Below are 14,460 nucleotides of genomic sequence, written 5' to 3' on the forward strand. Positions count from 1 at the left end.
GGAGTCGTCTGGCTGCGAAGGGATGACAGGGTGAGCCGCTGCCTTCCGATCCGCCTGTATGTAGATTTTCGCTGGCTTCTCCACCAGCTCCTCTCATAGATCCTGCCTCCTGGCAGGACAGGAAGACACTGAGGAAAGTGGGGAAGGGGGGGAGCTTTTAACCTCTCAGTATGTTCCTGTCCTACCAGGAGGAGGCAATCTCATTGGTGCTGTCGTGGAGACGACTGGGGGAAAAATAAATAAAAATCATTACAATTAAAAAGCCATAGGGATCATTCCAAAAACATGCATGTGATTTCTCCCCTCAATATAAGTCAGAGGGGATGGATACAGACATACACAACTTTGTTTGAATGAGGCCTACGACCAGTTTGACTTGCGTGCCTCTTACCTACGTTCGTTTAACATTCAGTGATTTTAATAGACCGGATTGCATGACCGTTACAAAGATTTGTACATTTATTAGAAAAGAATAAAATAGTAAAATGTGTTCAAGCAACAGACTCACATTTTTTGGAGAGTTTCTGAAATTTTACAGTCAATAAGGACATAAAATAATAAGAACAAAAGATGACAAAAGCTTGCATTCAGGAAAACGAGTAGTGCGTTCTTGATAGGTACGAAGGGGAGACTTCACTTGGATTAGACTGCAGCCTTTGGAAGTTCCAAAACTTCTGTAATGTTTCCGTGTTCATAGGATAAACTACATTCATTAACTAGTTCAAGTCCAAGCAGCAACACATTAAAATAGTCATACACAGTGGATAAGTCCTCCAACCCTGGCACTGAAATGAGAAGTCTCTACACATCTGTAGAAGGGACGTAAAAGGCAAGTGTGGTGGGTTCTTGTCAGCACTGGACTGCCAAGAGCGGTTATAGAACTAACCAAGAAATGTGGCAGTGAGTTTAGTGGGTCTCCGCTTCCTAGATGCCGGCTACCAGCCAAACATAAATTCCATGGCTTTAGATACGATGCTCTCATCCTTTTTAGGCGTTTGTTTGTCCGACAAGACCTTCAAGAAAGAAGTAGAAGGGGAGAAAAAAAAATAAATAAATAAACACAAAATAGTCAATTAAAGAAGAAATCTAGGAGATTGGAACTTTTATAAAGAAACACACAAACCATAAAACTACACTCAAACCCTTTTATGCTTTGTTAATAGCCAACAACTTGCAAAATGCAGCCACCAGTGATTGCTGGAGTGGGACCAGGCAATCCGGCAGATTTTGGCAGGGAAAGCAAAACAGATATTTCCCCTGCAGAATAAGGGGGGGGGTAGCGTAAAAAGAAAAGCTGCAAGTTTTATCTCAAGCCCCATTTGCGACAAAAGTTACGACTACCACCGGATTTCTAGCGCAGAAGCAATCATAACTTCTCACCCATAGCATTACATATGATTCATTAGTTCTCCAGACATTTATATTATAAATTATTGTATTCCTCATTAACCCCTTCCTGCTCCAGGGTGTAAGTTTACGTTCTGGCAGCAGGTTACTTCCCACAACAGGGCGTAAACTTACGTCCTGGGGATAGCACGAGAACATAAGTGATCTCGCGCTATCCAGCAGTCGGCTATCCGTGATAGCCGGCCTCCCACTGCAACAGCGTGGGTGAATCGGAGATGCGCACCCCGCTATTAACCCCTTCCTTGCTGCGATCTAGGTAGATTGCGACATTAGAAGGGTTCACAAAGGGAGCACGCTCCCTATGAAGTTGCTGGGCTCTCGCGATATAGTTGCAGAGAGCCTGGCTGGTTGGTTGCCATGGCAACAGGACGCTAGATACCGGCGTCCTGAATTGCCAGAGCCGGTGATCGCTATATAAGCGATAAGGCATTGCAGGAGAGAAGTCCTGCAATGCCTTATCACAGTGATCATCAGTGCTGTGCTTTAAGTCCCCCAGCGGGACACAAATAGTGTAGAAAAGAAAAGAAAAAAAGTTGTTCAAATCCTATATATTTGGTATAGTCGTGTCTGTAACGATACGTACAATAAGTTGCACATGCTTTTTATGCTGCTCGGCAAAAAGCGTAAGGAAAAGTCTCTAAAAATTTGCATTTTGCCTCCCAAAAACCGCAATAAAAGTGATGAAAAAAAGCCGTGTACACCCCAAAATGTTACCAATAAAAACTACAGCTCGTCTCGCAAAAAATAAGCCCTCACAGAGCTCCGCCCACGGAAAAATAAAAAAAAGTTACAGGACTTTGAATGCAGCGCTTTAGAAAAAAAAAAAATAATAATTTTTAAATTCCAAGAAGGGTTTTTTTTATTGCAGAAAAGTGGGGGGGAAAAAAACTAAAAAAAAAATAAAAGTAAGAATTTTGGTATCGTAATCATACCGGCCCTCAGAAAAAAAAAAATTTATTGTGTCATTTATGTTGTATGATTAACGCTGTAAAAAAAAAACAAAAAAAAACCATCAATGGCAGAATTGATGCGTTCTCTCCCCATTATAATAAAAAAAAAAAAATTAATGTTTTACAATATAGTCTATGTACCAAAAAAATGGCATAAAAAAAACTACAGTTCACCACGCAAAAAAAAATAAGCCCTTATACGGCCGCGTCAACAGAAAAATTTAAAAAGTTGAAAAATGCAGATGAAAAGCCGCCAAAAATCGTTGCGTCCTTTAGCCCAAAATAGGCCATGTCTTTAAGGGGTTAAAGAACAATTTTGAAACATGTTCTCTTAGACCTCACTGATGTCTATTTAACAATGCAGCACATCCCAAAATCCACACAGTACTAGCCCATGATGTGTGAACATGATTTATGGGGAATCTGTAATCATCTCTTTTTGCAGCCCTCTCTGAGAGCAGGATGGAATAGCTACAGGCATGCTGATTACAGTGATGGATTATCTGTGCAGTAGTTTGGGAGGAACTTGCAGTTTATTTGTAGCAACTAGATAGAGATCTAGTTCTTGATCTTCAGGAGCTGCAGCTAGCCTCCTCCACACCTCCCTCCAGCTGTGTCACTATACACAGCGGTCTATCAATAGCTGGTGGGTAGGTTAGCTGTAGCTCAGGAATATACTTCCTGTAGCCCTCTATGCATGTGCTGCTACTGATAAAACATAGGTTTCTCCCAGACTACTGCACAGATGCATACAGCAGACACGCATCACTAAAATCAATATGTCACCCATCTAGCTCAATGAAACTTATGGCTTTTGCCAAAATGTAAAAATATTTAGCATTCATATACACATACAGGCAAGGGAAGTTCAACTGGGAAAAACAAGCTATTTTAGTAATGATCTACATTAGGTCTTTTAAACATTTCCTAAAAGCCCTTTTACATGAGACAATTATTGTTCTGTTCATTCAAAAGCCCACGCTCCTACAGGATAATTGTCCCATGCAAAAGCCTGCAGAAACTGAATGACTGGAGAGTGGAACCTACCTGGTAGTCACTAGTAGAAACTCTGTAAGCAGCGAGGGGTCTCATTCCCGATCGTGGAGTAGCAGTCTGCTGAGTAGGAGTACCAATAGCTGTAACTGGTGGTGTGAAGACTGAGGAGACTGATGACACCGACACCTTCTCACCACTGTCCATTACACTCTTTAAAAATAATAATAAATTGGAACTTGATTATCTTTTTAGGCTCCTAATTAAAGGAGGGAGGTTTTCACTACAGCAGTTTTCATGCAGTCTGAGTCAAAGTCAGGAGTGGATTCAAAATGTGTGTGTGAGAAATATAAGGACGGATTTTCTAAAAGGTGCATTTACACTGCAAAGATGGCGGCTCAAAAGATGGCTTTTGAGCGATCATTTTGCATAAACTACTAATTGGTACTAATGTCTATTAGTACCAAGTACCAGTGTGTGAGCCGCCAGGAGCTGTAATCAGGAAACAGATCACCCGCTGTTCCTTAATTACTTTTGCTTTGTTTTGCGTCAGGGCTGACAGCTGAGACACAGCAATCAGCAGTTATCAGCTCTTCCCTGGCTGAACACAGCATGCGGTCCTGCTTATCAGCTGTACTGTTGAACAATGGTTTTCAGGTGGAACTGAATTTCATCGGTTGGCCAAACAGTGAAAGATGGGCCCATTTAGACACGATTATTGCTCAAAAGACAGCTTTTGAGCGATAATCATTGTGCCTAATCGGGCCTTAATTCTCTTTCCTGCCAAATCCACTTCAGGTTTTGGCTCAAAAAAATGCTTAAAAAAAAAAAAAACACTTTATAATGTATACTGTCCGTTTATTGCTACTTTTTGATACTAGGCAAAAATAGATATATAGATATACACACATACCACCCCTACCCCCAGTTTGTTTCCCCATTTTCTTATCCACTTTTCTCATACTGAATATTATTTCTTGTACTTATCACTTAGTTTTAATCACCCAAACTGAAGGTGGCGTGCGACTCCGAAACAAGTTTTCATATGCTGGCTTTGCACATTATTAAATAAAAAAAATTTAAAAAAGTTAATACTACACCATCTATAATCTCCAATTTCCATCACCTCTAGGGCTCGTTCAGACGAGCGCTGTCTGCGCACATTAGAGGCGCGCGCTTCTATAGGAACCATTGGTTTCCTATAGAAGCGTTCACATAAACAATTGTTAGATGTGCGAATTTGGCGCATCTAACAAAGTTAGAACATGCAAGTGCAAACTCGCATGTCAGCTCCGTGGTGCGCACAAAAGATAAGACCTGGTCTAGCTTTGCTGCGTGCCTTCCATACACTATGGGAGCTGGAAAGCACGCAGCACGAACCTCGGATTGTGTAAACAGGCTACTTCAAGTAGCCCGTTCATGCAAGCTTTAGAGCGGTATAGCTGCGATCTTTGCATATGGCTGCACCATGCGCCCACAGCGCTCGTCTGAACGGGCCCCTAGAGTGTTGTGCCTGTTCACTAGCCTTTTTAGTCTCCTCTTCCTGTACATTTACACCCTTCTAGCTGGAGCGTCATCTGCAGGCAGCGCCTATCAAACCTCCACAATCCCATATTTTTTGTCGTGTCTCTCCACTGCTCCCCCCAATCAAGCTTTGCTCCAGCCTCACTTTTTTCTTCCATCTTTGCATTACGCTCACATGACTGGGTATTCCTACAAAGGCTATGGGTTTATTTCAATGAAGTTTATGTCTTTTTCGGAGTGTGTGACAAACCCGAGACCAAGAGCGCGGACAGACTCTTCAACGCTGTCTAAGAAGCACCTCACCTTATCAATGCAAGACTTCACACCAATCATAATGCAGTCTCCAAATATCTTGCCATCCTTGCTTAGCGCCTTTCTGGCCTGTAGTTTGGACTGGTACTGTACGTGCATCCAGTTTCCTGCATTGGACATCTGGGAATGAAATAAAGTTAAGTGCAACAGAAGTTGTTGAGCTTACTGAATGGCTGTTATGCCGTAGAAGATGCTCCTTACCACGTGTTTTACTATATTCCCATACTGAGCAAACTGCAATAAGATGTAAGACGCGGAGGCTTGAGGAAACCTAAAATGCAGATGGTACGTCTTAATTTTAAACAACAGAGTCAAGACCCTTCATGTTTAAGAGCCGTACAACCAACACGGCAGCACAACAACCATTTGTATGGAATATTAAACATCACCGCTATGCTAAAACTGAGGGGCATATATCAACTACCATCACCAACAGGAAGATTCTTGGCTTTTCTAGACCTGCTCACCTATTAGGCATATACAGCGTTTCCCCCAAAATAAGACAGTCTTCTATTAGTTCTGCCCCCAAAGTGGCAGGGTCTTATTTTTAGGGAGGGAGGGGCTTGTACTCTCCTGGTAAACGGCGTCCTGATGCCTCGCGCTGCTGGACTCCGGCAGCAATCTGTAGTGCCCTCCGCTTTGAACACCCCGCCTCCAGCAAAGCAAGCGCTGTGATTGGGTCGAGCACCAGCCAATCCGTGTCAGTGCTTGATGAACTAATCACAGCCATTCAGTAATGTCATTCACTAAATGGTTGTGTACGATGGAGCGCCAGCTCTGAGTGGCTGGAGCTAGACCTAAATCACAGCACTTGCTTTGCTGGAGGCAAGGTATTCAAAGCCCTGTCACTAGAAAGAAAAGTATACCTCAACGCAGAGGACACAGCAGCTTGACGCAGCAACGGGGGACCATCGCGAGGGACTCAAGACGCTGCAGGCCAGGTGAGTATTGATCCCCCGCCCCCCATATCCTTTAGCTAAAGCTTATTTTCAGGGGAGGGTTTATATTTCAAGTCTCCACCAAAAACCAGGGTAAGGCTTACTTTTAGGGGAAACAGTAGGAATGAGAAATAATATCATGCAAAAAGGAGGGGTGGGGAGGGGAACACAAATGTTTGTTTATACTAATAAAATACAAATATGTACAAGAGTCATAAAACTGCAACAAACTTATGAGCCTCCTATCCCAGAGAGAAGTACAGCCATTAAAGTCATTTGTATGTGATGTAAGAGTTAGGCAACGCATTGCTTACCCAAATACTGTAACCCAAGTATCATCTAGTTGGTCACCAGAAGACAAAGCATCGCCTTGCACGAACAAGGGGTCTAGCTGTGCAGGAGATAACGCTCCCTTCCTGGATTGTAGAATGGTTGCTGGACTAAAGACACTTGTAGCTGTTTGAGAAAAAGAAAAAAAAAAAAGGTAGCAATCGTTATGGGTTTTCCAACTTTTGGCAAGTGTGAAGGATATTTTACCCAATTCAAAAGGTGGAGGGGGTGAAGAGGAGGGGGGGGGGTGTCACACCAAATATTGATTTAGCATTCTCTTTTAATCATTTATTTTGCATTTTATTAACTAAAAAAAGAGAAATTAACATTTTCTATTCTGCAAAGCGTTCTTACTTTGCAGCCTCCCCCCCCTACCCCCCACAAACACACACAGGCCTTTTGCACAGTACTGTAAGTTGACAACATTAGTCACATCATCGACCCATTAATCCCCTTCTCAAAATGAGGGGGTGCTTTCTGCATCAAAAAGATGCAGATTTGGATGTGGACTTTGCACCGCAGAATGCCTCCTGCGGACCCTCCACGGCAGATATTGCCCCGTGTGAACATACGAGTGGCATGAGGTATTCCAGAAGTGCAGAATTTAAGCAGCTCATCATTTAGCGCAACTGATTCACAGTGCAGGACAGATTTTTTTCCTATACATGAGGAAATGCATTTATGCTACAAGGAGGACCCCTAGTGGCAGCACGTAAGAAGTGAATGGAACTCGCATCACATTTAACCACTCCAAATATGAACTGCATTGTGATACAAACAAGGATTAGCTTTGTATGACTTACATGCACATGCAGTGGATGACGGCATTACCCCGCTGCGAGATGACTGATTTGAAGAAAAGTTTGACTACAAGAGGGAAAAAACAAAAACAAAACACACATTAAAAACCAAGGTCATATTATATCCCGTTTCCCCGAACATAAGACAGGGGTCTTATATTAATTTTTGCTCAAAAAGATTTAACTTTTTTTTACATGTATAGCTGCCTGGACACTATTTAAATGTACTTTCTTAATTAACTGTAAGCAGGGCTTAATTTTGGAGTAGGGCTTATATTTCAAGCATCCTCCAAAATCCTAAAAAAAAAAAAAATTTTGCATCCTCAAAAATCCTGGAAAATCATGCTACGTCCTATTTTCAGGGAAACAGGGTAGATATGTAGAGTAAAATTAATATCGGACAGCCTGAGGTTTTACAGAAAGGTCTACAACACATCTGGTTTCTGCTTCTGATGAAGCAACATAAAGGTGGCCATTTCTCCAGGTCAAAAATGCCTGTCACGGGCAGATATCACAAACCCACAGAGAAATCTGCGACATTTCCACAACATAAGGCTAGGTGTAAAGGCGCATCGTACTGCACATGGACACAAGTGTGCAGCTGTCCGACTTACACAGGCAGCAGACTGACATGCGCTGGACGCCCTTGTCAATGATAAGGAATGGCCCTATAATGGGGCCATGTGCCGACTGAATTAACACGGGCAGCACACAGCTCCCAATACACCAGTGTGCGAGGGGCCTATAGGCGTGTTCACACAGTGTGCGAGGGGGCCTATACACCAGTGTGCGAGGGGGCCTATACACCAGTGTGCGAGGGGGCCTATAGGTGTGTTCACACAGTGTGCGAGGGGCCTATAGGTGTGTTCACACAGCAAAATTACTAGGGAACTTCGGCTGCAGAATGCGAGCTGAAATTCCGCAGTACAATGTGAGTGAACGGAGCTTTATGAAACCCCATCCACTTACAGTGAAAGACATCTGCAACAGAAAATAGTCAGCCTGTGGATCTGAAAATCTGGTTTATTCTCTATTTAAATGTAGAAATGAATGCATCAGCAAATTTCAGTAAAATTTGCACGAAAAATACACAAACCAACTATGGTGCAGATTTACTCCACGGTGTATGATCGCACACCAACGGTCACACAGGTGCTGAAACTTGCAGCAATCTTTTTTACCCCACTACATGTTGATGGGACTTTGAAAACATATATACAGTCAAACCTCTAGTTTCATTGGTAATCCGTCTGAAAGAGGTAACAAACAAACTCGGCCAAACGTGAAACCGATGAAACTCGAGGAAATTATTTTCATAGGAATCAATCTAAATCCAATGAATTCGTTCGAAGAGAAAAACAAAAAACACAACACACATGTAATATGGTTTTTAATACCAAAAAAGCAACCTAATGTAGAGCTGTGTGTTATCTGTGGACTGCAGGTCCCATCTACTGCATTATCTGTGGTGTTACATAGGACTGCGGGTGGCATCCATACGCACCTTTCAGGTGCCATCGGGCTCCCCACCACTGTCGTCGGAGCTTCTGGACAGCTGCCGAGCGATTGTCAAGCCGGCAAAGCATCTATTGCTAGTGACAGGGATTGAATTTCCCGCCTTCCAGCAAGAGATTGCTCTGATTGGCTGAATAGGCTCTGAGTGACAGCACTCTGGGCCAATCACAGTCAGCAGGCAAAAGTAGAAGCAGAATTCTGGCTTTTAAAAATAAATAAATAAATAAAAAAAAAAAAAAGCGAAACTGAAAACCAACAAAACTAGAGGTTTGACTGCATTCTACTATAAACGAATGCAAATTTTTGGCACAGACGCTGCTCTGAAATCCCTCCACGTCTAAATATACCAAGTCCCGTAATCTGGTATTTGACGGTCTAGAAATTCAACGCAATTTAGGAACAAAAAAAGTACAGAAGATTCAACGAGATAATCATGCAGAACTCCTGATAAATCTATATAAAATAGCTTTTTACGTTGGGCCGACTCCATGCAGTTCTGACAAACCTGAATATTTGATAGTTTGATATCTGCCAGTAATCACGGATGCGATGTAAATGAGCGCCACTAGCTTCTCCCCCCCCCCCCCCCCCTCCTCTCCTCCTCCTCCTCCTCCTCCTCCTCTTATGGGCTGTATATGAAGAAGCCATTAGGCCTTTCAGATTCGATAATCTACGGTAAGCCAGAGGTGGACAAATCTGTTTTACATTTAAGATGGCATTTCAGCCAGAAGTATTCCTCACTCATCCACTAGATCGGTGGGGGTCCAGTTACTGGGTCTTCTACCCGATTGCTGAAACGGTGCTATTCCAAAGTCTATGGTTTTCGATGGAAACAGCAGATTAGCACTGATGGAGGCAGGAAAGCAGTGCAAAGACCTCGAACGGAGCAGCAGAGCCCATTCTTAACCACTACTCCATTCAAATCTCCTAGCTGCAGTCTTCCAGCTAGTGGGGGACCGAAGCAGCCCATTCTGGTGAGGATAGGGGTCCCAGCAGTCAGATCCCACCGATCAAGTATTTATCAAATGGATAAGCAATAGAGACATTCCAACTGAAAATATTTAGGAACAAAAGTGGGAACTTATCAACTGGCTTTTGACATACAAAAGTTGCAAAGTTTGGCGCAAGGAGTAGTTTTGATTTAAAAAAGTTAAATTAAAGGGGTTGTCCCGCGAAAGCAAGTGGGGTTCAGCACTTCTGTATGGCCATATTAATGCACTTTGTAATGTACATCGTGCATTAATTATGAGCCATACAGAAGTTATTCACTTACCTGTTCCGTTGCTGGCGTCCTCGTCTCCATGGTGCCGTCTAATTTCAGCGTCTAATCGCCCGATTAGACGCGCTTGCGCAGTCCGGTCTTCTCCCTTCTGAATGGGGCCGCTCGTGCCGGAGAGCTGCTCCTCGTAGCTCCGCCCCATCACGTGTGCCGATTCCAGCCAATCAGGAGGCTGGAATCGGCAATGGAACGCACAGAGCCCACGGTGCACCATGGGAGAAGACCTGCGGTCCACCGTGGGTGAAGATCCCGGCGGCCATCTTCGCAAGGTAAGTAAGAAGTCACCGGAGCGCGGGGATTCGGGTAAGTACTATCCGTTTTTGTTTTTTTAAACCCCTGCATCAGGTTTGTCTCGCGCCGAACGGGGGGGCTATTGAAAAAAAAAAAAACCCGTTTCGGCGCAGGACAACCCCTTTAAGTATAGGGCTCCACCCCACTTTCCATAAAAGGGGGCATGGCTTGTCTGGAGATGGCATGGCCCATCACATAATTTATGACAAAAACTGGCATAAACCGAAATTTACTCCAGGCCCAAGCGGGCATAAGTTTCCGTGTAGGCGCACGGAGGTGCTGAGATCTGCCTACGGGGATAATATAACCATTTGGCATGCCAGGCTTAATAAGTCTCCTTCAAAGTCTGCAGACACCCAGAACCAGCAGATACCCTTCACACTGGGTTTGGTCTGTTGGGGGTGTTCCGCTGCATATTTCACTACACTGTGGAACTTGGTCACAGCTGCAAAAAACAGCACTGAATTCGCCGTCATTAGTGAAAGAATACCCTGCCGGATGTCTTCCGACATCGGAGCTGTACAGCCTTCAAGCAGAATGTCTTTAGACGTCAGACAGTGGATTGGAAAGGGTTAAACAGGCAGTTTATCTATGAACAACTGCCTGTTTACTGTGACTGGCGGAGGGAAGAGATCTCTGGCGCACTGTGCCTCCACTCACTGAACGGCTACGTGTGACGCAGGAGCAATAGTTCTCCCAAGTAGAGGCACCCTAATAGACTTAAAACCAAGATTTTACCGGCTTTCTGGAAGGTGTAGATCCAAGACCAAGACTCGGGCTTAGAAGGTCATCATAAATACTTGCAACAGGGGGTGCACCGCTCTTATCTTTATGAGCTGGGACCGCTGGAACCACAGGCTGGGGAGGAGTACCACCTAGATATAGTCCGAAACGGAAGAGAAAGGAGAAAATATATTATACACCCACTCCAGTTAGACAAGCCGATCTTTGTATGAGCAGCCTGCATTCCCCAGATCAGATTGTATTATGTCTTTGAGGGGTGGGATGAGGGGATGGGTGGGATGAGGGGATGGGTGGGATGAGGGGATGGGGGGGGGGGGGGGAGCGATATGACTCTCAAACAGGCTTTAACACTGCTGCATGATTAATAGACTAATATATTACCTCCCATGAATGGTGATCGCAACTCCATAACCCCCAACGATGGCCGAGGCTGTGGAGTTGGAGGTGTTGGTATATCACCCATGAGGAAACTAGGCAAGAACTGGGCACCGGCACCAGGCTTCGGTGATGTTGGTGAGCCCAATGTCATTGGTTCGCCACCTGTGGAAAAGAAATCAAATGGAAAACTAAAGTAAATGAACCCTATCCGATGCCAATCCTAATCACCATGGACGGCTTAAAATAATGAAGCTCTGCAGAAAGTGGCAGAGAGCTGCACCATCATGGTGGATCACTGCCAGCACTAGTCTGAGACCGGTCTCTGTTCTGTGCGAAGGGAAGTCAAACCACCAAGACGACTTCAAGGTCTTTATATCGGAAAATGGTTGCAGACAACTTTGCAACCATTAACCCTTTGCAATCCAGTTTTGGATTCAGGGTTCCCTAATGGGCTTTCTCTTGCTGCCATTATACAAAGGTGCCATCTGCTGGCTAGAGCCAGTACTGCGGTATGGGACATGCTGGAGAAGTCCCTGACAACAGAGCGGCCAGTGATATACAGTAAGAATACCCTGCTGGACGTCTTCCAACATCAGAGCTGTACAGCCTTCAATCAGAATGTCTTCAGACTTCAAACAGTGGATTGGAAAGGGTTAAAGAAAAAATCCAATCAGGCAACGGCCGGGTCATGATCCTGTCCTGGGACTTCTCTTCTTTAACCTTCGTCTGATCCACTAGTTATGGTCCTGGTTTTCAGGCATTCGAGATGGCAGTTTTCCATCTAAGTGTACACTGCTCTCCAATTGGCTTGTGCGGATCACATGAGCAGTGCTGGCCAAAGAGCCGATATAGGGCATTGCTAGTCTAACACTACTAACGCAGTGCGGGGATTAGGTAGTCTGAAGATTGGGTTGGCCATCTCGGAAAGCTGAAAATGAGACCCAAAACTGTTACGTCAGACGGATGGTAGAGAAGAACAACCGCAGGTAATATACGTCCTCCCTCTATGGTCCCGGGGTACAATTCTCTCCCAAAACTGGAGGGTTGCTTTAAAAGGGGCTATTCCATAGGATCTAGGTGACAATGTATGATTGATGAGAATCTGACCGCTGGAACACCCATGGGTGACAAGAATGGCGCACCCCCCGTGAACAGAGCTGCAATGCATATGTGACTAATCTCCAGTCACCGTCTATAGAGATAGAAACAGCCAATCGCTGCACTTGGCTGTCAGTCCCATACAAGTGACTAGAGCGGTGCCAACCGTCACTCTAGTGGCTGAGGCGGACTCTGGTTGTGCCGTTCTTGCGATCCTAACGATCAGATCCCCAACGATTCTACATTTATCTCCTGCCCGCTACCCAGAACCCCCCCTCCCCTTATAGAGTGTAAGCCCTCACAGCCACGGACCTCACCTCCTCTGTGCCATTGTAAATCCTCCTATTCTACGTTCTCTGTATGATCCACTCCTGGTTTTGGCTCACAAGGTGCTGCCGAGTGAATAAGCCCTTATACAGCAGCGTTTCATCTCTGCAAAACACAGGCGGAGCTCTGCTGCTAGCGGTCGGCACCCAGACTCCTCAGTGATTATAGCATCAAATCCGGGTGCCGGCCGCAATCAGCACAGCTTCACCTGTGTTTTGCAGGGAAGAAACACAGTGTAACAGCAACATGGTTGAAATCGGATCACCCCTGCTGGCCGGGATGACGGAAAGAGTAGAGCGGCGCCGCTTCTGTAAGGGCGCGTCCACACGAACATATCTGAATTGTGTATTCCGCACGTATGACACACGGTACATCGCAGCTATTCAGACACATTGATTCTCGCATGGCCCGCTCACACTAGCGGTTTTTCATTGCGTATAAAAGGCGGCAGCGCGGTTTTATTCTACCATGAGCCAGAGCCCTGATGTCCTCTATGGGTGCGCATAAACCGCTGTACATGGGAAATTACATCCCGTGTGTGCGGGGTTCATACGCACCTTCACCAAGCGACAGATTAACATATATACAACCAGTAAGGCTGCGAACGGCTGCGTGCGCGAGATACACTGTCACACGCAATCCAGAAATCGCGGCGATACACCGTCTCACACTCGTATGAATGAGCCCCAACTCCTATAGAAGTCATGCAAACAGCAGCTGGTCGGTTTCCATAAGCCCCATTGACTTCTATAGGAGTCAGTTAAACGGCAGGGCGCAGTTAGGGCCCCTGTGTGGTCGGAAATGAATGCAGAAGTGGCAGCAAGACTACCAGACTGTCATGGCAGATGGGAGGCCAGCTTGTAAATGCTGCCAACCTGGAGCTGCACTCACCCAGCGTCTCCAGGGAGAAGGCGGCCATGACAGTAGCGCTGCAGCTTCTGCCTCTCTGCGGGATTCAAATGCTAGAAGCGCCGGGAATGTCCTGAGCGCCGCGTCACTTCCCCCGCAGCAACGTGTCTTCCTTTTCTAGAAAGTAGCCCCACCTAGCGGTGACCGGCTGTGTAGCAGTAAGCGTTGCTATGGAGATGCGGCTCCCGCGCCTGGCTGGGTGCAGCTCTCCATTAACGTATTGGGAACGTGCTAACGTGAACGATAGAGGCAGCGGCCACGCACAGCTCTGCCTCCAGTTACTGTAGAAGGCCCAGCTTGTATTACATATCGTGCTGATAGAAGTGTCCGCAGTCTTGTGTGCCCCGCGGCCATTTTGTTGTAGACTGGATGTACAAGTGCAGCAGAGAGCAATCCGATTTCTGAAGAAAATCTCATTAAAAATGTCTGGTTATCTGTCAAAGGCCTTTTACACGGCACAATTATCGTGTGAATAAATATTACTTCCACCCGGTTTAGCCCTTAGGTTCTACGCAGTCTACCACCTATTCTTTCCTATATATCTTGGTTGCAGACATGGAGGACCTTTATCAGGTCTCTGGCTGCCATGGGAACCCATCGCTGATGGGGATCTCTCTTCCCTTATTGCTTGCTTAATTGTGGCATGGAAGAGGTTAAATGGTCAG

The 14,460-nt window shown here is 45.2% G+C and overlaps 1 protein-coding gene across 2 annotated transcripts; it reads right to left on the minus strand.

Moving 5' to 3' along the window:
- Positions 1-430: 430 nt before the first annotated feature.
- NUP35 (nucleoporin 35) lies at positions 431-13,999 on the minus strand. Of its 2 annotated transcripts, none has more exons than XM_066575746.1 (9): positions 13,778-13,999; positions 11,465-11,623; positions 11,078-11,214; positions 7,264-7,321; positions 6,439-6,580; positions 5,388-5,457; positions 5,178-5,306; positions 3,405-3,563; positions 431-1,013 (listed from the first exon to the last, which is right to left on the minus strand). In XM_066575746.1, the coding sequence occupies exons 1-9, from the start codon at positions 13,803-13,805 to the stop codon at positions 936-938; spliced, it is 960 nt and encodes a 319-aa protein (XP_066431843.1). In that variant the 5' UTR covers positions 13,806-13,999; the 3' UTR covers positions 431-935. The 2 variants fall into 2 exon arrangements, with proteins under 2 accessions (XP_066431843.1, XP_066431841.1); XM_066575744.1 differs by having other exon boundaries at positions 7,258-7,321; positions 13,778-13,997.
- Between the last annotated feature and the right edge of the window lie 461 nt (positions 14,000-14,460).

Source organism: Eleutherodactylus coqui, chromosome 8 (genome assembly GCF_035609145.1).
Source record: "Eleutherodactylus coqui strain aEleCoq1 chromosome 8, aEleCoq1.hap1, whole genome shotgun sequence".
Taxonomy (NCBI): domain Eukaryota; kingdom Metazoa; phylum Chordata; class Amphibia; order Anura; family Eleutherodactylidae; genus Eleutherodactylus; species Eleutherodactylus coqui.